The following is a 26,317-nucleotide window of genomic DNA, read 5'->3' on the forward strand; positions in this document are numbered from 1 at the left end:
CCTTGGGGCCGACTGTCTTCCTGGCGGTAGCTGCCGCCGGAGCAGCTGGCCTTGTGCGTTCGTAGGACCGGCTGCGGTGGCCTGGTGCAGGGCTTGCGGCCAGGACCCCTGGCAGCCCGAAACCAGACTGCGGGTTTGGTGTTGGGCCTGGGTGAGGGTTCAGCTCTCCGGGAGGTGGACCCTCCCCACCTTGCGGGTTCCTGGCTTGCGACCGGAGGTGCCGCCACCTCCCCTCCTGTCCCCGAAGTGGGCTGAAGGCGCTGGGAGGGGGCTTTTCAAGAGTGGTGCTCTCCGTGCGCCCCTGGGCCGGGTCGGAGCGCAGGCAAGACACTTAGGCTCTGTTGCTGTTTGCTTTGCAGCCAGGCCGGAGCTACGCGCGCCCGTCTGTCCCGCCGCCACCCACCCAAGTCCGGCCGCCTAGTCCATCAGACCGTCGGCGATGTTTTATTTCCACTGTCCGCCACAGCTAGAGGGTGAGTAAGCGCCGCACCCGCGGCTGCTTGGCGAGGCCAAAGCAGAAGCCGGCCAGAAAGGACCAGAGCGACAGCAGTGCTGGCGGGTGGTGGGGTCCCCACCCTGAGAGGGGCAGTAGCCTGGCAGTGAGTAGGGGCGCCCTTAGCATCCTTCCCACAGCGTGCTCCATCCCCCGTCTCCCGTCCCCCATAGCCACCTGCCTCCCACCTCCTTCCCCGCCCGGGACCGGCTGCCCCGGGCTATGCTTGCCGCGGGGAGGGCTGGTCCTCCCAGCACAGATGCTGGTGTCACGCCTCTAATCCGGGCTTCTCTGCCCAGGGGGCTGCATCAATCTTTCACGGTGTTTTGCAAACATCCCGGAAAGCCAAGGCGAGTTGACCCCCCGCGTCCTGGGCCCCACCGCGAGCAAAGAAGGACCCATTGCTGGGCTGCTGTCACTACAGGCGTTTGGGCGGGAGTGCTCCAAGCCCCCCGCTCGGCTATTCTGGGCGACTTAATGTCAGTCCCTGGAGGCCGAGCTGCCCAGCCTACCACCTGCCCCGTGCCCTACCATGGGTCTTACTCTGCGATTCACTGGGTTTCTGACTCCAAACGCCATCCACTCTCCACTTCTCATTCCCCAGGGCCAGGGTGGGGATCTGGTCTTTGAAGATCTCCAGACCTTAGAAAAAATTTCCCTCAAGATCCCTAGTGTCATCTGCACCTGATTGTTGGGTGGAGGTGGGTGGCGGGAAGGGAGCACCTTGAACCTCGGGGTGCCTTCATGCAGGGCCTAGCGGTACCCAGGGTGTGTCCTCTGAGGGTAGAGATTAGTATCCATCAGGGCAGCCCCACGCACTGGGCTTGAACAGAGACTTCTTCAAAGATATACTCTGGGGATACTAGGGCTTTTGCAATCCTGGAAGCAATACCAGGATTGGCCTTTTACAACTTACTTCTTTGATTTATTCTTGTTGTGGAACAAGCTTGGAGGCCAAGAAATGAAGGGAGGGATTGGGGCAGGGCAAAATGTGGTTAGACACTGAGAGATCTGACATCAGAGGATGCTCCCTCACCTAGCCAGCCTTACCTGGGATATCAGAAAGTTTGTTTTTGTTTCCCTACTCCAAAGCTCTAAAGTGCCCAGCAGGATTTTCTAGAGAAGGCTAATGCAGAGCAGTGTTTAAGAACTGTTATCTCTGTCAGCATTCCTGAAAAGGGAAGGCCATGCATTTGCCTGTATTTCACCTCCTCTTACCACCAATGACTCATGCTGGGTAAGCTTTATGGAAAAGTCAGAGAGGTCCATTGCTTGACATTGTACCCCAAGACTGGAGAAGACCCCCTATACCCATGGTTGGGGCACCTTCTCTGTGCTTCGGAATCTTGAACTGTTGACTGATTGTCACTGGCAACCACTTTTCCTGGTCAAAGTGGGAAAGGCAGAGGTTTGGACGTTTAGCAAGTGGTGGACGTTCTGGGTGACCTAAGGGGAAAACCCTGTCTGTAGGGTGGGCTGCAGAAGTGACTTAGGGATAGGCTGGCTGCAGATTTCTCTGAGTCCTACTTGCAGTTCTCAACTCATCTCAGTCAGCTTACCTTTTCTGCCCACACCCTAGGCATACTCCCTGTTGATACTGATTCTGATTGGTATTACCAGAAGAAAAGGAGATGGGGCTTTAAGCACCTTTCCCTTTGTAGGCGTGTTTCCATGCAAATTTTGCAGGAAGGGGAGTTTCAATTTAGTTTAGATTAGTGTTATTGGTGGAAAGATGATCTGTTCTAAATGGAAAAGCTGAGGACAGACTTTGGGAATGTGGCATCTTATAGCCGATCGACTTTTTAATTTCATTTTTTAAAATTGTTTTTCAGAGACTTTCAAAAGAGAGCAAAACATGGCCCATAATGTCACTTCTCAGATATTTTTGCTGATATTAAATTTAAAAGCACTACATGTATGTACCTACATGACAAGTAAGAATAGAACAGAAACCTACACTTCAGCCTGTGAAATCCTTCTCTATGTTTTTTCCTAAAGGCACCTGCTCCTGTGGGTTTTTTATAATTCCTTCAAGAAAAATCATGCTTTCTTCCTCATTTATGTCTTTTTCTCTATATATGTTATGCCATATTTGCGTTGAGATTATACTGTCGCAGCATACTGCAGTTTTTTTAACCTCATAATGTATGTTGAGGATTTTTCCATGCCAATGTATGTGAATCTACTGATTTATTTTAGACAGCTGTATAATATTCCATTATATGTTGTGAACAAAATGTTTACTGATGGGTGCTTTGGCTGTTTCTTTTTTTTTTTTTTCTCAGTTACAGTGTTTCCAGGCACATTCTTGTCTGTCCTTTTTTGGCACACTTTTAAAGTATATTAATAGATTAATACCTGTATATACTCTTAAACTTTTGATGGCTCTTGTCAAATTACCTTCTAATAAGGCCAAAACAATTGATATTTCTAAATGATGAGTGAGTGTAACCAACTTATTACTTTTTGTCTGTATTGGGTATTATTATGTACCTTATTTAAATTTTTTTTTTTGCCTAAATCATGAAAATAGTATTTCATTTTTTTGTTGCATTTTAAGTATATGTGAGGTTTAACATTTTCACAACATTGTCAACCATTCTGTGTATTTTTAAGTAAAAAGCCCGTTCACATCCCTTCTTCTTTTCTAGTAGGTTGTCAATTTTTCATTATTAAATTGATGAAGTTGTACTTTTTTTAGGATTCAATGCAACATTTCACAATACGATGTTACATGTATAATTGTGAAATAATAGACAACAAGGTATAAATTAGAAGACTGGGAAAGATTCTGATTGGAGACCTCAGAGGCTGCATTCTGTCCTTCCCAGTCAAGTGCTTTGTTCCAAAAGGAGACAATTGAGCTTTTTGCAAAGTAATGGAAAAAAGACTGATTTGAGACTGCCCCCTTTCAATTTCCAATGAGCTGGAAAGAAATATTTCTAACTAGGGTTTTGAGGAAGAATGCAGTTTGGGCAGGAAGATTTAGTGGGGGAGAGAAAGGATGTATTCTGGCAAAGGATGTGGCCCTGGAGGGTAAAATAATACCTAGAGGGACCTCCTTTAGTAGATGGAATTTTAAAAAGTCCAGGGGACTTGGCTTCCTCGGGATGGAGGTCCTTCTGAGGGATGTTGTCTGGGCTTGGGAGCTCCTGATGCTGAATGTGCAGTGACTCTGAGCACGGGGCCCGTGGCAGGTAATGTGTTCACTGGTTAATGGAAACTTGCTCATTTGTTTTCCTAAGAAGCCATTGTGGACTATCAAGTAAATAGCGCACATTTGGAAAATGATCTGAGTGCACATTTGGGGCCAAACTCTGTTCTGGCTTTATCATGAGCTTCGGAGGCTTCTGGGCAGGACAATGTCTTTCTTTTCTAGGGAAGTGAGAGCAGTAGGTGCTTTATAAGGCCTGACCGGAGAGTGTCTTTTGAGAGTGGCCCTGTTTGTGTCTGCTTGGCATTCAAAGCAGTCACTATTGGTACAGGTCTTTTGTTAACTGACATCTTATATAACAGATCCACTATGGTGCTGATGAGCTGTGACGAATGGTAATTAATATTCATTTATAAACTTCTTACTCCTTGCATTTTGCACTTCTAGGAGAAAAGTGCTGTGAAAAGCGCTTGGTGCTTTCTTTCTTCCCTCATCTTCCCCCCTCCTCAGCCTTTAACCCTTGTTGGATGTAGATACAGCGGAAAGTGACTAACAGGCGAGCAAAAGACAGACAGACGTATAGCCTCCTATTAAAGGGTCTGAGGTGGGCGGGTGAGATGAAGGCACATCGGACAAGGTGCAGCTGGGGGCTGGAGGGCAGATAAAGGCTCTGCCTCAAGCCAATGACATCTCCTGGATCAGAATCCAGAGTGCACTTGGCCATCTTGGGGATTAAGGTCCCTGCCACCCCATGCAATAGAGACAGCTGGGCCTAAAGTCAAAGGTTTTTTGAAGAGAGAGAGAATAGGAGAGAGTGGAAAAGAGAGTAGAAAGAGATATCATTCTCTTAAGAGAAGCAGAGAAAAACACTTTGGGATAGATGGACCCTCTCTGGAAGGGGTGGGCAGGTGTCCTGAGTGAGCTTGCAATGCTGGCCTCTGAAGAGAGAGGGGGCTCTCTGAGGACCAAGGGGCCCTCTGCTCAGGCTGATTCAGTTTGTTCCCAGTAGGCACTGCACCCTTTGGCAACCACTCTACAGGGGATTTTGATGATGGGTTTCTGCGAAGAAAACAGCGAAGGAACCGGACGACCTTCACCCTTCAGCAGGTAACAAGATCCATCCCCAATTCTCAGAGTCAGTTACCTCCTGCCTCTGTGAAGTCAGAGCTGAGCAACTTCTTGTCATTCAAAATAAGGCCAACTGATTACGTTAATGGATTTTTTTATTTTCTTGAACAATTTATGAATCAAGAAATATGTCCAGGGGAGGGTAGCTGACTTTGTCTTGTGATTCCAGGAAGCCTAATGAAGAGGTCACAGTGATCTCTACCATTGGTCTTAAGTTGATGGCGTGGGGCATATCCCAGGTCAACACACAATAACCCTTTGAGGAAGGCAGGTCACACCTTCTGACCCCAAGTAGACAGATGGGAAAACTGGGACCCATGAAGTTGACTGTCTCATAGATGGTATTGTCGCCACAGGTGGGAGGGCTACCACCGGAATCTTGGTTTTGTATTTTCCAGGGTTGAGTTTTTCCCCTGAGATGGGTCTCTGTTCTGCTCCTGAACAAAGTGGAGCAGTTGTGAAGGTGACCCACAAACCTCTATGAGGTTTCTGTGGGATTGGCCCGGGGAGGGCTTCTACAAATAGATTTCATTCTCTGTGTCCCATGGTGAAAGCTACGCAAGTTACTCTGTTTGTAAAGCCACCCCTGGATTTTTAATTCCTATGACAATATTTAAATGTAAATGCAAGAAATATTCCTACTTCTCTCATTTCCACTTCTTGGGAGAGCATTGAGGTTGTCATTAAGTCTGAATTCCTAAGTCATCTGGGATTGAAATTCTCATTCTGCGGACTCCATTCAAAGAGCTCTTTTCTCTATCTCCTTCCTTCATTGGATCTGTGAAACTGCTTCCTCACTGCTCGTAGCAGCTTTGAAATGTGCATCTGCTTCCCCTCACCTAGCCGCAGCCTCTCACCAGTAAATATTTTTTCCCTTTTACCAGCTGGAAGCTCTTGAGGCAGTCTTTGCCCAAACACACTACCCAGATGTCTTCACCAGAGAAGAGCTAGCCATGAAAATAAACCTCACAGAAGCCAGAGTGCAGGTAAACCTTCTTTTTAATTATTTAACTCTCTAATATTAAAACTGGCAAACTTTTTTTTTTTTTTTGACATCATGACTGCAGAGTGCACATTTGGCCAAAGAAAGCAAATGAAGACTATCTGTCATTTTCATGATGCACTTTAATAACATCAACATAATGTGGAATATTAGATTAGGTTGATTAATCGGTCATTCATAATTAACTAGTGATAATGTTCTACACTAATTTGTCCGCGTCTCTAAGGTACTAAATTACATCAATGCACATCCATTTCCTTGCTTTGGAAAAAAAAAAAAAAAAAAAAGCTGAGATGCTATTCTCAAAGCAGATCTGACCGCTCTGGGGTGAGGCCGGTCAATTGCAGAGAACCGGCGTTTTCAGATGGGAAGCAGGATAGGATCTGCTTTCCAGAAATTGCATCATATCCAACTTTTCCCCTGCACGTGGACTCTTTCAGCAAAGTGGATCCGAAGAATGCGTGCAATTTAAAAATCTTTAAACAGTGCAGTGAAAGGGCTGAGCCGAGATGAGCACAGCCTGCGTGAAGCGCCTCTAAGCAGGATTTCTTTTTCGAAGCTACACAGTGATTATGTTTAAGCGCACAAACCCGCCGAGCCCAGCAGATGTGCCCGAGTGCGAGAAGAACAGATTCACAGTGCCGCCTCTCCGGGCGAGCTATTCTTTGAGCACAATTATATATTCATTTTATTTATGGGGTTTCCTCCATGCTGTTTCTGTTCTTTTTTATGTAGGGGCTTGGGGTTAAGACTATGCAAAGATCTAATTGTAGGAAATATAATAGTTTGCTTTCGGTTCCCCTGGGTCATGTTAGTATCTCTTAAAAACCAATGGCTGAAGAGAGATAATGGAATTCTGAGCAGTAAATTGGGGGTTGTAAACAAATTATTTCCCCTATAATCAGATTATGTGATCCTGATTATTAAATCTGAACATGAATCATTGGTCATATGCGGGCAAATTAAACTGATTATTATTTGGAAATGAAAATCTTCTTTGGCCAGGATACCGTCTATCGTTTCTTTTTTTAATGCTAGCTTGCCAATAGCTGCCTAAAGACTGAACTGCAAATTGAGATAAATGACACAATTATTGAACATTCAGAAGTGGAAGATCATAACTTCTCCCTGAAAGGTGCAAGGGTAAGATAGGGGTGGTGACAATTAAAGCTGGGAATTGTTGTCCAGGCTGTTGTTGGCTATTATGCAGCCAGACAATGGCTGCGAAGCATTTGTTTAGTGAGCTTCCGTGTGGGGACACGGGCTTTGGTGGCGGGAAGGGAGATGTGTTTACATTTATACCCCTTGCTCATTCAAATATGATTAATGTTCTATAAAGCAGGGTCTTAATCGAAGCTGATGTTGTCAAACAATAACTAAATAGGGAAATAAACGACTCCATCATGCTCTTTCCTCAGAAGCAGGCGAACTGTCAGTGCAAAGTCATTAAAATATGATAATGAAAAATAGCTCAATTAAATGTTGTTATAGCTGTGACCTTCATTCAATTAAGACGCAAGAAAGTGTCTGCATTTTGCTTTGCATTTAACTGCCCTAAATTTAGAATATAGATAAAATCATTATTCAATGGTTGCTGATATGTGCAATTAAAAGCCAACTCGATTAAAAAAAGAAAGAAAGAAACCCAGTTAAAGGAGAATGAAAATGAAGAGATAGGGCGGGTTGGCAGAGGGCTCAGCCTTGAGGACCCAGGCTGTCTTCCTGGCCAGTGTGCTGGCCGGGGCAGAAGGAGAGGAGGCCTCCAACCCCAGCCTTAAATCAGAGGGAGGCCTAGCCAATTTTTTTTTTTTTTTTTTAAATAAAGTCAAGGATTGTCTCCCAGGAGAGGAGAGGTTTTGCTTGATGCACTAAAGACAGTGGGATTTTGGTACCTTAGGGTACACCTTGAGTTTGGATTTACCGGCTTCTATGCAGCCTGTCCTTCTGCAAAAGTAGTTTGGTTTTTAAGGCTTAAAAAATCTGACACCCCTCTCTAAGAAGGTGCTTAAGTCAAGGTGAATCACAAGCCTCCTGCTGACTCGAGGATAATAGAGATGATGACACTAGCTAATATTCATTGAGTGATTGATTGTTATGTGCCTGGTACTGTGTTCAGTGTTTTACATGCGTGTCAACCTTCCTAATGATGCTTGGGATTGCTGTTATCATTGTCCCCGAAATAGTTTGAATCATGGTCCTGAGCCACGTCATTGGGCTTCACATTGTGGATTTGTCATTTGCCATCTGGACAACCTTGGGCATGTTAATTAACCTCTCTGTGTTTAATTCCCTATCTGTAAAATGGGGACAGCAGGACTACTTACCTCATAGGGTTGAAGTGGGTCTAAATCGAGGCCCAGAATTCTAAATCATAGCCAGAGTCAGGGATTCTATTAGGTGCACTGAGCTGGTCATGAACTTGTGATGATTTCGAAGTTAGACGACAGGTATGAGACCAGATACACCCAGGCCTCAGCCTGTTGGATGACTGAATGAGTCTTTTTGATGAGAAGGCCTGGAGGGGTGTTTTCCAAGCTGCTTTAACAATGATCCCCCAGCAGTAAATACGTTTCACATCAAATAAATGGACTCCGGGCAACGCAGCTCTGAGAATCTCCACAAGGCAATACTTTTACCCTTCCTGTGGGCAATGCATTTAAATACTTTCTATTATTCAACATTCATTCTTGAAACATGCCTGTCATAAGCTTGGAAGATGATCCAACCCATCCATGGTACAGAAGCTCAGTTCAGAGAGTACAAAGTAGGCAAGGGCTGCAGGGTGAGCCGTGGGCACCTGCCCGGGGTCTAGACCTTCACGTTGGGGTTCTGGCTCCTCCCTCTTTTCTGATTTTATGCTTCCCTTGGGTGTGTGTTTCCCATTCTGATTTAGGTTTGGTTCCAGAACCGAAGAGCCAAGTGGAGGAAAACAGAGAGAGGGGCCTCCGACCAGGAACCAGGTGCCAAGGAACCCATGGCAGAGGTGACGCCACCACCTGTGAGAAACATCAACTCCCCGCCCCCTGGGGACCAGGGCCGGAACAAGAAAGAGGTGCTGGAGGCCCAGCAGAGGTGAGACTGGCTGGACCTGGGGCCCAGGGAGCTCAGGCCCAGACACACGAGGATACTCAATGAAAATTTCTATCTTTGCCAGCCTGGGGCGAACTGTGGGTCCTGCTGGTCCTTTCTTCCCCTCCTGCTTACCAGGGACCCTCCTGAACACAGCCACCTACGCTCAGGCCTTGTCACACGTGGCCTCCCTGAAGGGTGAGTTTGGCTCTGCTTGGCGGGTATGGTCTCATGGGGAGGGTGGAGTCTGACTGGCCCGTTGTTTTGGCTCTGCTTATCCTCACACCCAAACCCACTGGGCTCCCGTCTTCTCCTGTCAATCACAGCTGGGGACACAGACACAGGTCCATACTTGCTATCTTGCTTGTTTCTGCATAGAGTTCTACATGCATGTGGATGTTGCTGTTAAGGGTCAATGACAGAGGGCTTGTCCTAGAGGTGATTACTTCAAAAGTGACCATTCCATGTTTATAACTTCCCCATTCCCTCTGGCAGCATTTTTAGGTGCTAGCCTGCAGCTTATGGGGGAAGCCTGGGGAAGGAAACCATCTCTATTTCTCAGGATCCTTTCTCATATGTGCAGCTAGTTCACTTGCTTTCCCTTGGGACTCCTGAGACCAGAGGTCCAAAGTCTTAGGATTTATGGCTTTCCAAGATTTGCTCTCTTCTCAGTGACTGTTGTTATATGAAGGCTGAAAATCATTAGGGTTGTTTTTCAGGCCCAGAGAGAGAAATCCCTGCAGGACTGTCCCTTGGGGATTTCTGGGGTACCTTTCCTGATGAAAAGACCCATCAGTGGCTCTTAATTCCTTGTCACAAACTTATTTGTCCAATGATCAGGCCAGAGAGCTACACTGGCCAGGAAAATGTTGAACCCTAGTGGCTTTTGGGGGGAGTATGAGTACCTGCACCCCACCTCCTAAATTCCCAGTGACGAACAAGCCCTGACTCCTTCTAGGTTTTTCCCTGATGATGGGCAGTGGGAGAGGCCTCCTTAAGGTGTCTGCTGCTTGTCATGTGCTAGAGATGACTTTTCATTGCCAGACACCACAGAGTGTGGCATTCTGCATTGCAATATGGAGGCCAAAGGAGAACGTGATGAAATCTCCCTGGGGAGTCTGTGAGAAGGAGAGAGGGGCATTGTAGGCATAGGGAGCAGCATGTGCAAAGGTTACCAGGTGTGGGGAGGAGAACCAGGCTTGCCTGGAGAATGGCTGCTATCCTGGGTGCCCAGAGATAAGGTGGAGGGTGCCTGGCAAGGGCTAGGGCTCAAAGGCCCTGAATGCCAGCCCTAGGTCTGGGCTTTCCGTTCTTGGAGGTGGAGTCCTGAGGCCTGGAGACACTTTGTAGTGGTCAGGCAGCTGGGTGAATCCCCTCCCTTAGTTTACTGGTGTGGGTGGCTGAGGCTCAAATCCAGACCCCTCCCGCCAGCACTTCCTTCTGCTTCAGGGCCCAGTGCTCCTGGGGCTATGCACAACCTCCCTCCCCTGCAGCCTCAGCACATGTTCACAGGACACAGTAGTCTGCTTTGGAACTATAGGTTAAGATCCCTAATTTAAAAATCTGAAATCCCACATGCTTTCAAATCTGAAACACGTTGTCATCACGTCACCACAAGTAAAAAATTCCACACTAGACTCATATGATGGGTTGTGGTAAAAACACAGACACAATAAAAACATTGTGTAATGTTACCTTTAGGCCAAGTGCATGAGGTATAACATAAATGAATTTTGTGTTTAGACTTGGGTCTTGTCCTGTCCCCAATATATATCATTTACATACATACATATGTATGTAAATATTCCAAAATCTGAAAAATATCTTAAATCCAAACACTTTTGGTGCCAAGCATTTTAGATAAGGAATACTCAAACTGTGCAGAGGTGGGGTTGACCAATTGGAAGGGAGTCCCAGAAGGAGATTGATTACCAGTGGGATTTGGGAATTATCTGAGGGCTGGTCTTAGCAAAGGAGCAATTCTATAGCTGTGCATCTAACAAACCTTGTTTTCTGAGCTGAGCGTGGTGGCCCATGCCTGGGATTTACCCAGCTGCCTGACCAGCTATTCAGGAGGCTGAAACAGGAGGATTGCAAGTTTTCGGCCAACCTCAGGAACTTAGTGAGGCCTTGTCTCAAAATAAAAAATAAAATGGGCTGGGGATGCAGCTCAGTGGTAAATAGCCCATGGATTCAATTACCACTTCACCTTCACTGTCCACCGTCCCCAGCTATCCTCCAAACCAAAAATGAAAAAACAACAAAACCTGTCTGCTTTGGTGAGGGCCAGCTCAGGGCAACACTTTTTAATACATAGTTTTTGCCTGTCCCACTCTGACCCCACAAGTAGGAGGTGATTTACATGTTTGCTTGTCCTGGTATCCCTTGGGGCATCTCTGCTAAGTCAAACTGAGGCCCTGGTGGAAGCCCATCGTGTCTGGAGGTGGGTCTTGAGGGCTAGACTTCAGGGCAGGGAGGTTGGGAGAAGCCAAGGGCAGCAAGTGAGAGGGAGACAGAGTGGGACTTACGTCTCCCCTGTCTTGTGGGAGCCCCTCGCTCGGCATCAACACAGGGCAGAAACAAGGTTAGTGGGGGCGCTACTGCAGAACTGGACCAGCCGTTTACAAATCCATCCATTCTCCCTTCTCCCCAGCTTCCCTTCCTGAAGCCCTTTTGTCTGGGCTGTGACCCTGGAACCTGCCCTGTGCCTGCCTTTCGAAATGGACACTCCTTGGTTGCTGCCAGCCTGGGGGTGTGTGGGCCATACAGAGGTGGCAGAAATCACGGGGTGCTCACCAGAATTGGGCACATCTTTGTGCATTTTAAGGGTCCTGTTTGGGCAGCCTGCTGAATCCCAGTGAGGCACCCTTCCTGACTACAGTCAGAGGACAACAAGGTTTGTTGGGGCTGTCAACGGGCTGAGATGTTTCCAGAACCAGGCAAGCCATGAGTAAAGTGAGCCATGAGCTGGTAGAGACCTGGACTCATCCATTTATCTCCCAGTTCCCTATGTATACATTTTTCCCTGGTTCCTGCCCATGGAGGCAGGTGAGAATTGGGTCAAAAATTTCCTTTTCTTTTTCTTTCTCCCTGCTTCTCTCCTACTCTTTCTTTCTTTCAGATTGAACCCAGGCCTTCACACATCTCAGGCATTGTCTTTGTGTGTAGGTGTGGTCTTTGCCTTCCCCAATACAAAAGAGTTCTTGCTCATTTTTCTGGAAACACAGGGTCCTTTTCCCATTTTTGAGAGGCACAGGGCTGGGTTGGGGGTGGGGATTTCTTCCATCCCTCCCATCTCTGCTTTCTGAGCTCTTCTCTGTGCACACCTACCTCCTCCTCACCTCCTCCCTCCAGCAAAGCTTTTCTCTGGGCTCATCCTGACACTCTGTGGCTCTGTCCCCTGGCTTTCCAGGACAGCTGGCTTTTCATCTCCAGACAGCTAAGCCATGATGGAAAGGAGGGAAAAGAACAATCACAGAAAACTCTCTCTTGTTCTGCCAGGCAATCTTGTGTCTTAAACTCACTTGATTCTCATGGTGACACAGTCATCATCGTGCTAGGAGGGGACCTATAGTCAGATGGCTAGAGAATAGAGCTGAGATAGTTCTGAGATGATAGCTGATATGGGTTGGGGTATCTTTGCTTTCTAAAATCACCTGACCCCACTGTGGGGGCCCTTCTGGAAATGAGATGTTCCGATCTGGAAATCCTGGAGCTAGGTCTGAGTCAGCTCGTTGGCTCTACTTCTCTCTAAGCCAGGTGGTGCTGTAGCCTCAGAAGGTATGTTTGGAGAAAATTACAGGACACAGGCTGAGAGACGTACACCTGCTTGGCTTCTGAACACCCCCGGGGTTTGATGCTTAATTGTTTTGAGGGTCACATATTAAGGACTTTGGTACCAGAACAGCTTCCTGACCCTTGCACCTTATGTCCTATGTCTTTTTCTTTTCACCAAGCTCCAGAAATTAAGTGAACAGTCCTATCTGGGCCCAGGAGAGGAGTCAGCCCAATTTTCTAGGGCCTGGCTCAGTCCCAGGAGCTCTGAGCTGACACCCAGGCTCCAAGCTGAAACCCAGGCTCCCTCACCCTGCCTGTACCCCCAAATGCTGGGCAGAACTATTGAGTCAAGCTGTGCTTTTCTTGGGCCTGAACTCTGCTTCTAGGAGCTGCTGACCAGTGAGAAAACTGCTTCAGCTCCATGGGTGGAGCATCATGCAGGCTGGTGCTCTCTTAAAACATGAGAAATTGAGGTTCAGGTCAGGGAATACACTTGCTCAGACCTCACTGATGCTCTCCTTAACATCCTGATGTGCCCTTTTTTTACAGACACCACTTATTTTTTTGTTCCTCTAAGTGAGCACCTGCTTGTAGGGGGAGTAATGAGAAGCCTTGACATTTACCCTGTTTTTGCAGCACATGAGGACAGCTGAGTCCTCTAGAGGAAGGTTGTCTGGACTCAGGCCCACTAGAGATCAGGATCAGTGAGAGCGGAGCCCCTTGGCCCTTTCCAGTTCAAAGATCCAACCTGCTTCTCCAGGCCTGTGGCAACTGGCGACAGAGCCAGAAGCACTGAATCTAAGCTAATTTCAGCTCCTACACCAAAAATGGTACCTGTGTCTTTCCCTAGGATGTGTCCTACATGGTTCACATAGCCCAGAAAGCATATGTAACTAGGTAGGCACCTGAATTCTGGCTTAATAGTAGACACCACTCTGGGTGCTGCTCTCTTCTGTGATTGAGGATCTGAGCTACGGTTGCCTGGCTACATCAGCCCCCTAGTCAAAGTGAGAGCAAACACAGGGCTCCCAACACCTAGGACAAGATCCGTTCTTCCAGTGAGTACCTGGAGCACCTGGACTAATAGTCTCAGGGCTAACTGCCCAAAGATCATTGTGTATAGTTATAGAGCCACGGACTCTGGATTGGGGGTACGTCTTTTGGTTCTAGGCATTGTGATGGTATGAGGTCCTTGCCTTATAAACATCAAGAAAGCCCCCTGGAGTGTTTGTGAGATAGCTTAGTGCTTGCTGAGATTGCCGAGTACCTTTAAGTAGTGGTCCCTGAAGTCCTTAGATATTTTAAGTTAGTTTTGAGGGTCTTCACTTGCCTGGAAGTTCTTTGGCTTTGAAAGTCTTCTGAAAACCAGAATGCTCTTGGATCTTATAGTGGTCCCTTGGTATCTTCAGGGAATTTGTTCCAGAACCCCCTCATATACCAAAATCTGCAGAAGGTCACTTCCCTTATATAGAATGGTTTAGCATTTATACATAACTGATGCATATACTTTAATCACTTCTAGATTTCTCATGATACCTAATACAATGTAAATTCTGCATAAGTAGTTGTTCTTGAGAATAATGATAAGACAAAAAGGGTCTGTGCATGTTCAGAACAGATGCAATTTTCGTCCTCAAATGTTTTCCATTCATGCCCAGTTGAATCCATGAATGTGGAACCCGAGGATATGAAGGGCTGATGGTATTGGCTGTCAGTTCCCTGAACAAATGGCACTAGAGTGATGAAAAGGGGAAGTAGAGGCCATCAATAGAACAGAGAGATGCACTCTGCCCACCCTCCTCAGCCCACTGGACTCTCAGGGCTCAGCACAGGTTGGTGACCACCAAACCCACTTCTAATGTGAGTGGGGTGGACAGGTTAGGCCCCAGCGGCTCAGAGTCTGTGGCCCAGTATTTTCCTGTGAGCTGACTCTTCCATCCAAGATGAATATATTTGAAAAATTCCATGGAGCATCTAGACTTTGTACTCTTACATTTAGATCACTGGGTGGAAGAGTGTCCCAGAAAATATGAAGGTGATCATGTCTCATGTCTCAGTCACTTGCCGAGCTGTGATACACAGACTGGAAAGTCGTCATCAGAAAACTCTGGATGGTGGTTTTCTTAGGAAATTAGACTGATTTTCATTCCTTGGAAATACCCACTAAAGGCAGGGTCTGGGGTTCAGGGCAGCTTGAGAGCTGGGGAAGCCAAGGTCCAGCTGGAGGTCACCTCTTACTCTCTCTGGAAAATCCCCACAGCTCAGCATTGCCATGCACACACAGAGGCTTGACTTCGTGACTCATCCTCAGGTCAGGAGAATAAGGGCCCAAACCTTCCTGTGCTTTGCCTTCTGTTACAGCACCATAGTCTTGTGCTAGAGGTTCTGCTCTGTGGCTAGCCAGGTTTCTGGGCTTCATAAGAGTGGCTGAGAGGCAATTTGGGGGCTGTACTCCTGGGGATCCTTACATAGGAGGCTGTTAGAGTGTGCTGGAAGGTGTGCGCTTGGGAAGGATGTGACTCTGCAGGGCAGTTGGGAGCTTAGGTAATGGGGAGCAGGGGATGGATAGAAGGTGGGGGAGTTGCAGCCCTTGATGGACAGGAGATTATGGCCCTTCCAGTGCAGTAGCCAGCTGGAGCATGCACAGGTGCAGGTGTGACAGACCAGCTTCCAGGCTCATTGGGCAGGCCCCTGGACAAGGAGGGGGCTGTCCCCATCAGAATGGAGGCTGCTGGCTACCTCAGGCTAAGAAACTGCCCACTAGAGCCTGATAATTGGAAATCAGGCATTTGTGGGACTTCCTTCTTTAATTAGCAAGTAGCCTATGAGCCTGGTCGTTCCAGGCCAGAGCTCTGGGACAGCTTGCCTGATGGGAACGTTAGTTTTTCCATTTTCTAACCATGTAAGTCCTGAGTCAAATACTAACACTCTTCTGGGCCTTTACTTGCTCATCTGTCAAATGGGCATCTTGATTCCAGTAGGACTCAATTCATAAGACAGAACGAAAAGAAAATTAGAACATTTGAAGTACCTGAGCACATGGATATAGTCAGTGAGTCCTAACCATCAGTATTAACTGGAAGCCTGCTTTAACACCCTGGTGGCAGTCTCTGTGTCAAACTCGTCTTTTAAGGACCTGTGGAAATGTCTGCTCCTCTCAAACTTCTCCCATTTTCCTGCACTTTATTTTTCCTGATATTTATTCATTCCTTGTATACCCCACTATTTCAACTCTTGGCAATGTTTGGGTTCCTTCTTTCTTTTTTTTTTTTTGGTAGAATTTCCTTGTTGAGGCTGACTGGGGCTTCACATGGTGATGTGCTTTGCACTGTAAGTTGCTCAGAGAAGACTCACCCTGACCAGGCAGGCTGGCGGGGCTCCCAATTAGCATGTTTCACGATTGAGTGTTTTGTGAGAATTCAAAGGCACAGGGAAGGTTTTTACAACAATAATGGGTGTCCAGAGAAGCAACACAAAGAATTTTCCCGTGCAGTCTTAATGGCTAGCCTTATGATCACAATTCATTAATGCAGAGGAGGTTATTAATGGCTAAGGAGGTGCTTGGGTTTGTTCTGGGGAAGTGCTGGCCACAGGCCGGCAGGCGTGGCTGGGGACCGGAGAGCCATGGGTTCATGCACTTAGCCAGGCTGACTCTAACCTGTGATTCTCTGCGCTGGGTGTGAGTTGGAGAATAATTACAGCTGCCAGGCGAGAGCTTTTATAACTCACTGCATGCTCACCCGCGGTAGTCACGCCCACTCTGCTGTACTGGGCTGAGCAGCCTGCAGGGTGGAGGGATCACAGCTGATCTTCCCCCAAGGGAGGAAGCTGCCTGCTGGGCAAGGCTGACATGATGGGGGCCCTCAGTCTCTGGTGTGGTTCCCTAAAGTCAGGCCTGAGGCCAGAGGACTTCAGCAGAGCAATGGGGTTAATCTGACTCCTTCTTGCACCACTCCCCATGCCTTCCTGGAGAGGTGAAATGCCCTCAGCTGACCCAGCAGAGGCCCACTGGCTGGGAGAAGTCTATAGGCAGACAGGCTGCAGTTGGAATCTGGCCTCACTTCCTGGCTGAGGCTTGGGAGGCAGTGAGGATGGAGGAAACGCTGTAGATACGGTGTCTCCAATGTGCCTGCTCTAAGTGGTCACTCAACAGATGCTAGCAATTGGAATAACAGTCTTGGTCCTGATGGAGTATGTGAGGGTGAGAAAGACAGTGGGCAGTCCTAGGAAAGGTTAGATCATGTCCTCCCCAAGGGCAAAGAGCCAAGAACATGACCTCCCTGCCTTTGGCTTCCAGACCAGGCCAAAGCGCCCAGCTTCTGAGATGGAAAGGACTGTATTGTCAGAGAACATTTGCCCAGGAAGGCTGAACTCAGAGTCAGAGGTGGCCTCTTTCTCCTCTGAGCCCCTAAAAACATTTCCCCCCATTTATCTTCAGTTGCTTTTCCCTTTGTGTTGTGATTTAAAAAAAAAAATCATGAGATTTAAAAAAAAACCTCACAATTTCTATAGTAGTTTTCTTTTCTTTTTTTTTTTTTTGGTAGCAGGAATTTAACCCAGAGGTATTTAATCACTGAGCCACATACAATAAAAATCCCAGCCCATTTATTTAGGGATAAGTTCACATCAAGTTGCTTAGGGTTTTGCTAAGTTTCTGAGGCTGGCTTTGAACTTGTGATCCTCCTGCCTTGGCCTCTGGAGCACCTGGGATTACAGGTGTGTGCCAACATGCACTAGTTTTCTTGTGAAATAGAATATTCATTGGAAAATTCATAAAGCATGCATCTGGAGTTTAATGAGAAATCTTACCTATGTTACCACCTTGCTTGCACACCAGAGGCCTGGACTCTATGGGCTTCATTCCACTCAAGTCACCTTGTTGCTATCTAAATGCAACTAACCTGCTGATTTTCATGGTGAGATGGTTTTGTCACTCACCATGGGCATTCTGAACCACTAGAGTCTCAACTCTTTTTTTAAAAAGAAAATCTATATTTATATTTATACATTCATGCTTCATATAATGACGTTTTGATCAAAGACCCAATATAGGACCGTGGTTCCATAAGATGATATTTCCTGGTGGCATCTTAGCGACAGTTTATGTAAATACATCCTACGATGTTCACACAAAGACGAACTTGCCTGAGGATGCTTTTCTCAGAACATATCCTGTTGCTAAATGATACATGATTGTATACAAGTGGAATCATACAGTGTATATTTATTTTTGTGTCTGGGTTCTTTGGCCCGGCATTATGTTAGTGAGATTTATCTTCATGTATGGGAGCAGGTTATCTGTAAATAAAGACAGTTTGCTCCTTTTTTAAAATCATCTTATCCATTTTTTTTCTTTTATTGGCCTTGCTGTGCTGGTTTGAATGCCTAGTAGTCATCTATTCTTACTTTTTTAAAAAAAATTTATTCATCTTATATTTTTGAAACAGGGTTTAAAATATATAATGATTGCAGGGCTCTCTCTCTTTATGTTTCTCAGACTGGCCTTGATCTCCTGGGCTCAAAGGATTCTCCTGAGTCAGCCTCCCAACTAGTCTTGAATATAAATGATGATAACAGGCATCTTTGCCTTATTTTATTTTTCAAAAAGTTTATTGAGGTATAATTAGTATATCATTTGTAATTCATTCTCAAAATTACACAAATTCAATGGCTCACTGACTTTTGCAAGCATCACTCCAATCAGTTTTAGAATATTTTCATCACCCTGTACCCATCGACAGTCATTTCTCATTACTGCCAAACTTCCTCAGTCCTGAGCAACCACATATCATCTCCCTGTCTCTCTAGATGGTGGGCATTTTGCTCTTGCTGTCATGGCCATTTTATATGAATGGAAGCATAGAGCACCCTGTCTTCAGTACACATGGATCCAAACTGTCCTTGCCTTAAGCTTGCTCCCCTGGGGAAACTCTCAGGGTATTACAGTTGTATTTATTTTTTTAAGATACCCTTTATCAAGTGAAGATAGTTTCTTCTTGTCCTGATAAAAATCATGAATATGAATGGATGTTGACTTGCATCACATACTTTTTTCTGCAGCTGTTGAGATGACTGCATGATTTTTCTTTCTCAACACATTAATATGATGAATTATATTGATTGATTTTTTTAAAAAATGTTAAGCCAACTGCATGGTCCTAAGATAAACCCAAATTAGATGTGACATGTTATCTTTTTTATAGGTTTTTGGATTTGGTTGGCTAATATTTTCCTTTAGGATTTTTGCATTTATGATCATGAGGAGATTGGGCTCTGATTTTCTTTTCTTATAACCTCCAATCCTGATTTTGGTATAGTTTTACTTAATTGTGATCTATCCAAATATTAATACAGCTGTCCTTTGGTATCCAAAGGGGATAGATTCCTTTATCCCATCAGAACACCAAAATTCATGATTACTAAAGTCCCTTATATGAAATGGTATAGATTTTTCATATACCCTATGCACAGCCTTCAGTATACTTAGTTTCTTGATTACTTATAATACCTAATATACTGTAAATGTCAGGTAAATATTTGATATACTGTATTGTTTAGGGAATAATAACAAGAAAATATTTGTACATGTTCAATACAGAAGCAATGTTTTTTTCCCTTGAATGTGTCTCTTAAAAGAGAACCTGGCAGCCGGGCACAGTGGTACATGCCTGCAATCCCAGTGGCTCAGGAGACTGAGCAGGAGGATCACGAGTTCAAAGCCAGCTTCAGCAAAAAACGAGGTGCTAAGCAACTCAGTGAGACCATCTCTAAATAAAATACAAAGTAGGACTGGGGATGTGGCTCAGTGGTTGAGTGCCCCTGAGTACAATCCCTGGTACCACTCCTTCCTCTGCAAAAAAAGAGACCCTGTCCTTGAGTCTGCACAGCTGATCATCTGCTGGACCCCTGAAGCCTAATCTCTTCTTTTATCATTTACTATCCACTGAGTATCTATGGACTGCACCAAGGACTCACCACCCATTAATGATAAGACACGTTCCTACCCTAAGGAACTGGCAGTCTGGGGGTGGATTTACAGAGACAGGTCAAACATGAATCCTGCCAGGTGACACAATAATGTGCTCTCATGGAGGCAGACAAGGGCCTGAGAAGTGTGAGGAAGCCCAGAGGAAGAGGGGATTCTTTCTGCATAAGAATGAGGCAGGCCTTCCAGAGATGCTTGAGTTGGGCTAAAAGGAAGCATAGGAGTTGCCCAGTGGGTGGGGGCTCTCTGGGAGAGAGAAGGCATGAGAATAGCATGGAGCCTGGTAGTGCTTTCTGCCTTTCATCACCTGGTCACCTAGGGCCCTTTTCCAGACTCCTTGTCTATGAATGAGGGTCATAATGGCCCTGTATAGTGGTAGGACATGTACCTCTGCCTGGTCCATCCACATGTCCAGTAAGTGCTGACAGTTATTGTTAGGGTCAAGTCAAGGATGAGAGGTCACTCATTCCTTCTGATTAGAAATTGGGTTTGGCAAGAGGACCAGCATCTTGCAAAACATTTGCTTCCTAAGGGAAGGGCCCTCCAGCATCCAGGACACAGTGACTGAGGTCTGTGGTATATGGGTCATTCCTACTGTTCCAGGAAAGCAGCACAACCACACAAGGGCCCCCTGGATTATTTCTGAGGGTACAGGTGCTTTGGAAAGCAGAGATTCAGAGGGACAGAACATGGTCATTCTTCATGGGGAAAGTGGATGGCGCAGCCTCAACCCCCTCTATGCCTATCTGATGTTAGGAAGACAGGGGTTAGGTTAATCAAGTTTCTGTTATTGTGACAGAATACCTGAGATTCTTAACTCAAAAGGAGGGAAGGTTTATTTTGGCCCATGGTTTTAGAAGTCTCAGTCCATGGCCACTTGGCTCGATTGCTTTGGGCCTGTGGCTGGACAATACTTCATGGTGGGAGCATGTGGTGGAGGAAGCCTGTTCACCTCATAGTAGCTAAGAAACAAAGAAAGAAGAAGAGGAGGAACTAGGGTTGTAATATCCCTTTCAAGGGCATGTTCCCAATGACCTAACTTCCTCCCAATAGGCCCCACCTCTTAAAGGTTCTAACACCTCCCAACAGCACCAAAATTAGAGACCAAGCCTTAGTACCAGGGCCTTGGGAGACATTCCAAATCTAAACCAAGGCAAGGCTGGAGAATCAAACACTTAGGATTCATAAGGAATCTCCTTGAAGAATGTCTCTCCAGGATGCAGTGGGGGACACTAAAGCCTAGAGAAGATGTAGGAACGTCCAAGGTCACATAGCATGTCTATCAGAGGCAGGGCAAGTCAAGACCTAGGTGGCCCCCTCTGAGCCCCCAATATTGATTCTATTCCTTTGACAGGCACTGCTGTCATCCTCTGGCTTGAAAAACTATAGTTCATTTTCTGGAAGTCATGTCTTATGGGTGCTGATGAGTTTGCCCTTCCTGTTAATCAACAGGGCTTTGGAGTACAGGGAGATGAGCAGAAGGCTTTAGGCTAGTGCCAGTGGCACACGATGCAGTAGGAGAAATACCCTGCCCCCTGCATATTCTGGCTGTCACTGGGAGGGAGGGCAATGCTTACTGGCATCTGAATGCTCAGAACATGTGTCACTGCAGCTTCTGTGGCTGTTCCAGGGATCCTTGGATCTGGGGGCTGCCTGCATTACTTGTTTGACCCTGCAAATACATTCAAACAGAAATAGGACACTTGTTTGTGTCCTGAGACTATGTCATAGCACAAGGCTGTGGCTGGATGGTCAGTGGAATTGGCTCCCAGTCAATGAGTGGTTGCTGGGTTAATAAGGGAATATTGAGAAGGTGATCTTATCTGTAGTAGGTGGAATTAAGACAGGGGTCGGAGTTAGGATTGATTCCACCAAAAGAACCTGCAAATTAGCTCAAGGATTTTGGCATTAATCGGATTGGGGAATTCTGTCCTGACATAACTTTTCTTTTTATGGGGTATTGATGAGGCTTGGAACACGCCAGCTTTGTCAGAAGGGTCAGATTCTTTCCCCTTCTCTCTTGCTCAAAATTCCCTGAATTTTAACTTTGTACCAAGATGGGCCAGACTGGTTCTGTGATCAGGGGCATGAGTATAGTGTTGGGGAAGGGAGTTCATAAGAACAAGAAAAAGCACTTCCATGGTTCTGTGGTAGAAGACAATGCATCCAGGTATAGATTTGTCCTTGTAGTGCATTTGATTATTATGAGCATGCTTAGTTAGCCACAACCACTAAGAATATGCTTAACTGTGGTGGACATCTGCCAGTAGTTCCACTTAAACTCTCCTTATGAACTGTAAGAAACTGGTATTGTGACTCCCCAAAGAGGTACATTCATTTATTTATTTTATCATAAGGCAAAAAGACATGAACTGCATATTGGTGTTCAATGTCCCGTAAATCCATATATTCATGTTCTTGTTCATTTAACCTGAATATTCAACAAGAAAAGTGCTCCAAAGCCCTGCCTGCCACCCACATCAAATCTCACATACCTTTATGATGAAAATGTGCTATTGGCAGAGACGAGACAGAACTAACTTAATTTTTCCTGTCAGTCTCTGTAGTAGATCAATTAAACTGCCAAGGAGATCAAATATTTCAGACTGTATTTATTACATTAAGTATTTATGTTCAAGTCAAGCCTTTAAAGCATGATGTCATAGAGGGATGGAGGCCGATTAGATCAATTCAGCAGAATTTTCTGTAACTTAATGGAAATCTAATTGTGTGTTTTAATTTAGTGTTCAGGAGGTAGTATGATCTCCAAACAAAACAATTCTCAGTCTGTGTTTAAGGATCAGATGGCTCTTGCATAAGTTTGGTGATGGCATGAGTTGTCTGGGTGGGAAAATGGAGTGGTGGCCTTTTGTGGGGTTCACAAGTGGGGTTGTTTGTTGGGTTCCATTCAAAGGGACTAGTTGGCTTAAGTTCCCACAGAATGGGAGAAGGATGGATTACTCTTGGGTGGATTTCATGGTGGATCTTCAGCTCAGTGTTGGTATTAATACTTCAAATGCAGCCTGAGGCCTGTAGTTGTCTTAGTCTTTGCTGGGTGCTGACATAGAGTCTTTATTTCTAGCATCTGGGTGAGTCTCTGTTCCCCATGAGAACATCTGTCCCCATTATCTGAAGAGAGACAGGAAATCATACACCTCAAAAAAGACATACTTTTTGTGAGAGTAAATACCTGGTCATGGGGCTGAGGTTGTGGCTCAGCGGTAGAGCACTCGCCTAGCATGTGCAAGTCCCTGGGTTCAATCCTCAGCACCACATAAAAATAAATAAATAAATAAATAAAGGTATTGTGTCCAACTACAACTAAAAAATAAAACATTAAAAAAATGCCTGGTCACTTTAGAAAAGGCAGAAAATACAGTAGGATGCAAATGGAAAATCACTTATAGTCTTACAACCCATAATCAACCACTATATTTTGGCATTGGTACATTTTTAAAAAATTCTACTTGTAAATACATGTATTCACATTTATATTTCTGATAAACATATTTTATAACTTACTGATAAATTAAACTTACAAATATTTTCTATTTCTAAAATATATTTGTATGTGAAATAAATGTATATACATCTATAATTTTAAATTAACATGGTATATGGATGTGTATATATATATATATATATATCCATCCATATATATATACACATACAAACTGTGTGTATGAATCAGGCTTCTGCCTCCATGGATTCAACCAACGGTAGATCAAAAATATTTGAAAAAAATTGTGTATTTACTGAACATGAACAGACTTTTGTTCTTGTCATTACTTCCTAAAAATACAGTATAGTTAGTTACATAATATTTACATTATATTAGATATTATAAGTCATATAGAGAGCATCTAAAGTATATGGGATAATGTGCACAAACTATGCCATTTTATATAAGGCCTTGAATGTCCACGAATTTGGGTATCCTCAGGGGATCCTAGAACCAATCTGCTCTTTTTCCCCTGCCACACACAAAAATCTTGGGCTACTATAACAAAACACTGTAAATGGAGTGGCTTTAAACAACAAAGCTTTATTTCTCATAGTTCTTGAGTCATTGTTCTCCAGGATCAAGGTGCTGGCAGATTTGGTGTCTGGTGAGGACCTGCTTCCTGGCTCACAGGGAGCCTCTTCCTTGTGTGTTCTCACCTGGTGGAAGAGACAAGGCAACTCTCTATAAGGGCACTAATCCATGAGGACTCTGCCCTCACAATCTAATGACCTCCAGAGTCTTCCCTCTCCAGACCATCACCTTGAGATTAGATACCCAACATATGAATTTTGGAGGTACATACATTTCAGTCCACAGTATGTATGTATATATGCAGACATATGTATATCAAAATTGGATTATGTTGACTTATGTTTCTTACCCTGCTTTTTAAACTAGTGTATTATTGGTATCTTTTACATGGCACTAAACATCTTCCACAATATAGTTTTGTCATAGATACAGCATCTTCTATCTAGGTCACTTATTCAATTTCCTATTATTGGGTCATTAGGCTATTTATAGTTTTTATCACTATATGCTACTCTGGGATAACTTCCTTTGTAGTTAATTTAATTTTAGTCCACTCATGATTATAGATTTTTGACATAAACCAAAACCAAACCAAAAACCAAAAATAAAACAAAAACAAATAGCATCCCCTGCTACTCCCTTCTAGATCCCCGAGTCTGGAAATCTGGTAATTAGGACATGGGACATTGAATTAGTTGGTTCGCTCCTCAAAATTCTCTGGTGAGCTATTGGTACTGTGAGATTACAGAGAAATCAAAGTTAGTTTTAAAAGAATCCTATTTGTGGAAGTCATGTTTTTCTTTGTTAAAAAGTAGTTGTAAGTAAATCTATGAAAAAAAATGTTCAACATCATTAGCAATTTAGGGAAATGCAAATCAAACCTACACTGAGATCTCATCTCACACAAGTCAGAATGACTGTCATCAAGAATACAAACAATAATAAAGGCTGGAGAGGTTATGGAGAACAAGGAACACTTCTACATTGTTGGTGAAATTATAAATTAGTACAACATCTATGGAAATCAGCATGAAGGTTCCTCAAAAGACTATAGATGGAACCACCATATGACCCAGCTACACTACTTCTCAATAAATACTAAAGAATTAAAGTCATCATACTGTGGTGACTATGCATGTTTATAGCAGCACAATTCACAATAGCCAAACTATGTAATCAGCCTAGGTGTCCATGAATAAATGGGTGGACAAAGAAAAGGAGGTATATATTCACAATGAATGGAGTTTTATTCAGCCATAAAGAAGATAAAATTATGTCATTTGTAGGAAAATGGATAGAACTAGAGCTACTATGCTAAGTGAAATAAGCCAAACCCAGAAGGTCAGTGGTCCTATGTTTTCTAGAGAAGAAAGAGGAAAAAGAAAGGTGTGTATGGGTGGGTGGGGGAATTCATGAAAATCTAAGGGAGATTAATAGAATAGAGGAAAGGGCCCAAGGATGGAGGAGGGTAGGGGGAAGAAGTGCTGGGAGTTATATTGGCCAAATTATACTGTTATATTGTGTGAATGTATTTAACAAAAAATCCCACCATTATCTATAATTATAATGCACCAATAAAAAGGTGAAAAATGGTAAAAAAAATGTTTATAGGATTTAAGGGAGATAGATGTTGCTTGTCGGACAATTGAAATTAATATATGTATGTGTCCAGATCACTAAAGTTCACTTTCCCTCCTTTTCCCTAGGATGGTGACAGAGGTGTCTGTTGATGGGAGACTTAGGGCATGATCTGAATACCACAGAGAAATGGAAGACTTTATCTTCCCCTTTCCTGCAGATTCTCCTTCTATTAAGGCAATCTGTGACTATGTGGGGTCATAGTGAGCTTCCTATAAAGTCATATTGACTCCATGTTCACTGCTGAGCCATGTCTTTCTTTGGACAGTGGGTTCTTGGGTGTAGATCATAGACTTTGGACTGAGCCACATCCCCAGCCCTATTTTGTATTATTTAGAGACAGGGTCTCACTGAGTTGCTTAGCACCTCACTTTTTCTGAGGCTGGCTTTGAACTCACAATCCTCCTGCCTCAGCCTCCCGAGAGGCTGAGATTATAAGCATGCACCACTGTGCCACTGAGTTTTGAACGACAGAATCCTTGCTTCTTTTGGTCTTTGTTTTTCCCATCTGTCTAGTGTTTAGAGGTAGGAAATGAACCAGGCCATGTGTAGAGACCTTTCTTTTGGCCACAGCTTTGGTTCTGTGAATTAATTTGTTTATCTTAACCTCCAAATCTGGGTTTTAAGGACCAGGAGTAGAGTTATCAGTGACTTTCTTGGTAGCCACCACAGGTATGACCTAGCAGGTGTAGACCGTGGTCCAGGGAAAGGAGCTCTGTCACCTGTGCATCTTGCCACCTCAGTCATTGTCACTACTGAGTCACAGAGCATTTAACTTATACCATTTGATGCTTACATTGGAGCAAGACCTAGGCTGAGAGCAAAACCTATCTTAGGCATCCTGTCCAGGGCTGAGCCTGAGGCCATGTCCCCTTCCAGGTTTCTATCAAACCTGTCCCTGGCCACTCTTCCCTGGGATCTTCAACATGTGTGGTTCTCAGCTCCCAGCCATTGGTAACACCCTTGTCAGACATGTCAGGCACTTTCTCCAGTCTTCTTTCTAATTTTCATTTAAAATTAAACTTGCATTTCCG

General features: G+C 44.8%; 1 protein-coding gene across 1 annotated transcript in view; it reads left to right on the forward strand.

Annotated features, from left to right (window-relative positions):
• Positions 1 to 439: 439 nt before the first annotated feature.
• Positions 440 to 26,317, forward strand: part of Drgx (dorsal root ganglia homeobox) — a 28,216-nt gene continuing 2,338 nt past the window's right edge. The window contains exons 1-5 of the mRNA XM_034636983.2: positions 440 to 473; positions 4,657 to 4,754; positions 5,660 to 5,761; positions 8,672 to 8,850; positions 8,933 to 9,045. Coding sequence (XP_034492874.2) covers positions 440 to 473; positions 4,657 to 4,754; positions 5,660 to 5,761; positions 8,672 to 8,850; positions 8,933 to 9,045 — 526 coding nt within the window. The remainder of the gene's footprint in view (positions 474 to 4,656; positions 4,755 to 5,659; positions 5,762 to 8,671; positions 8,851 to 8,932; positions 9,046 to 26,317) is intronic.

Source organism: Marmota flaviventris, chromosome 4, assembly GCF_047511675.1.
Source record: "Marmota flaviventris isolate mMarFla1 chromosome 4, mMarFla1.hap1, whole genome shotgun sequence".
Taxonomy (NCBI): domain Eukaryota; kingdom Metazoa; phylum Chordata; class Mammalia; order Rodentia; family Sciuridae; genus Marmota; species Marmota flaviventris.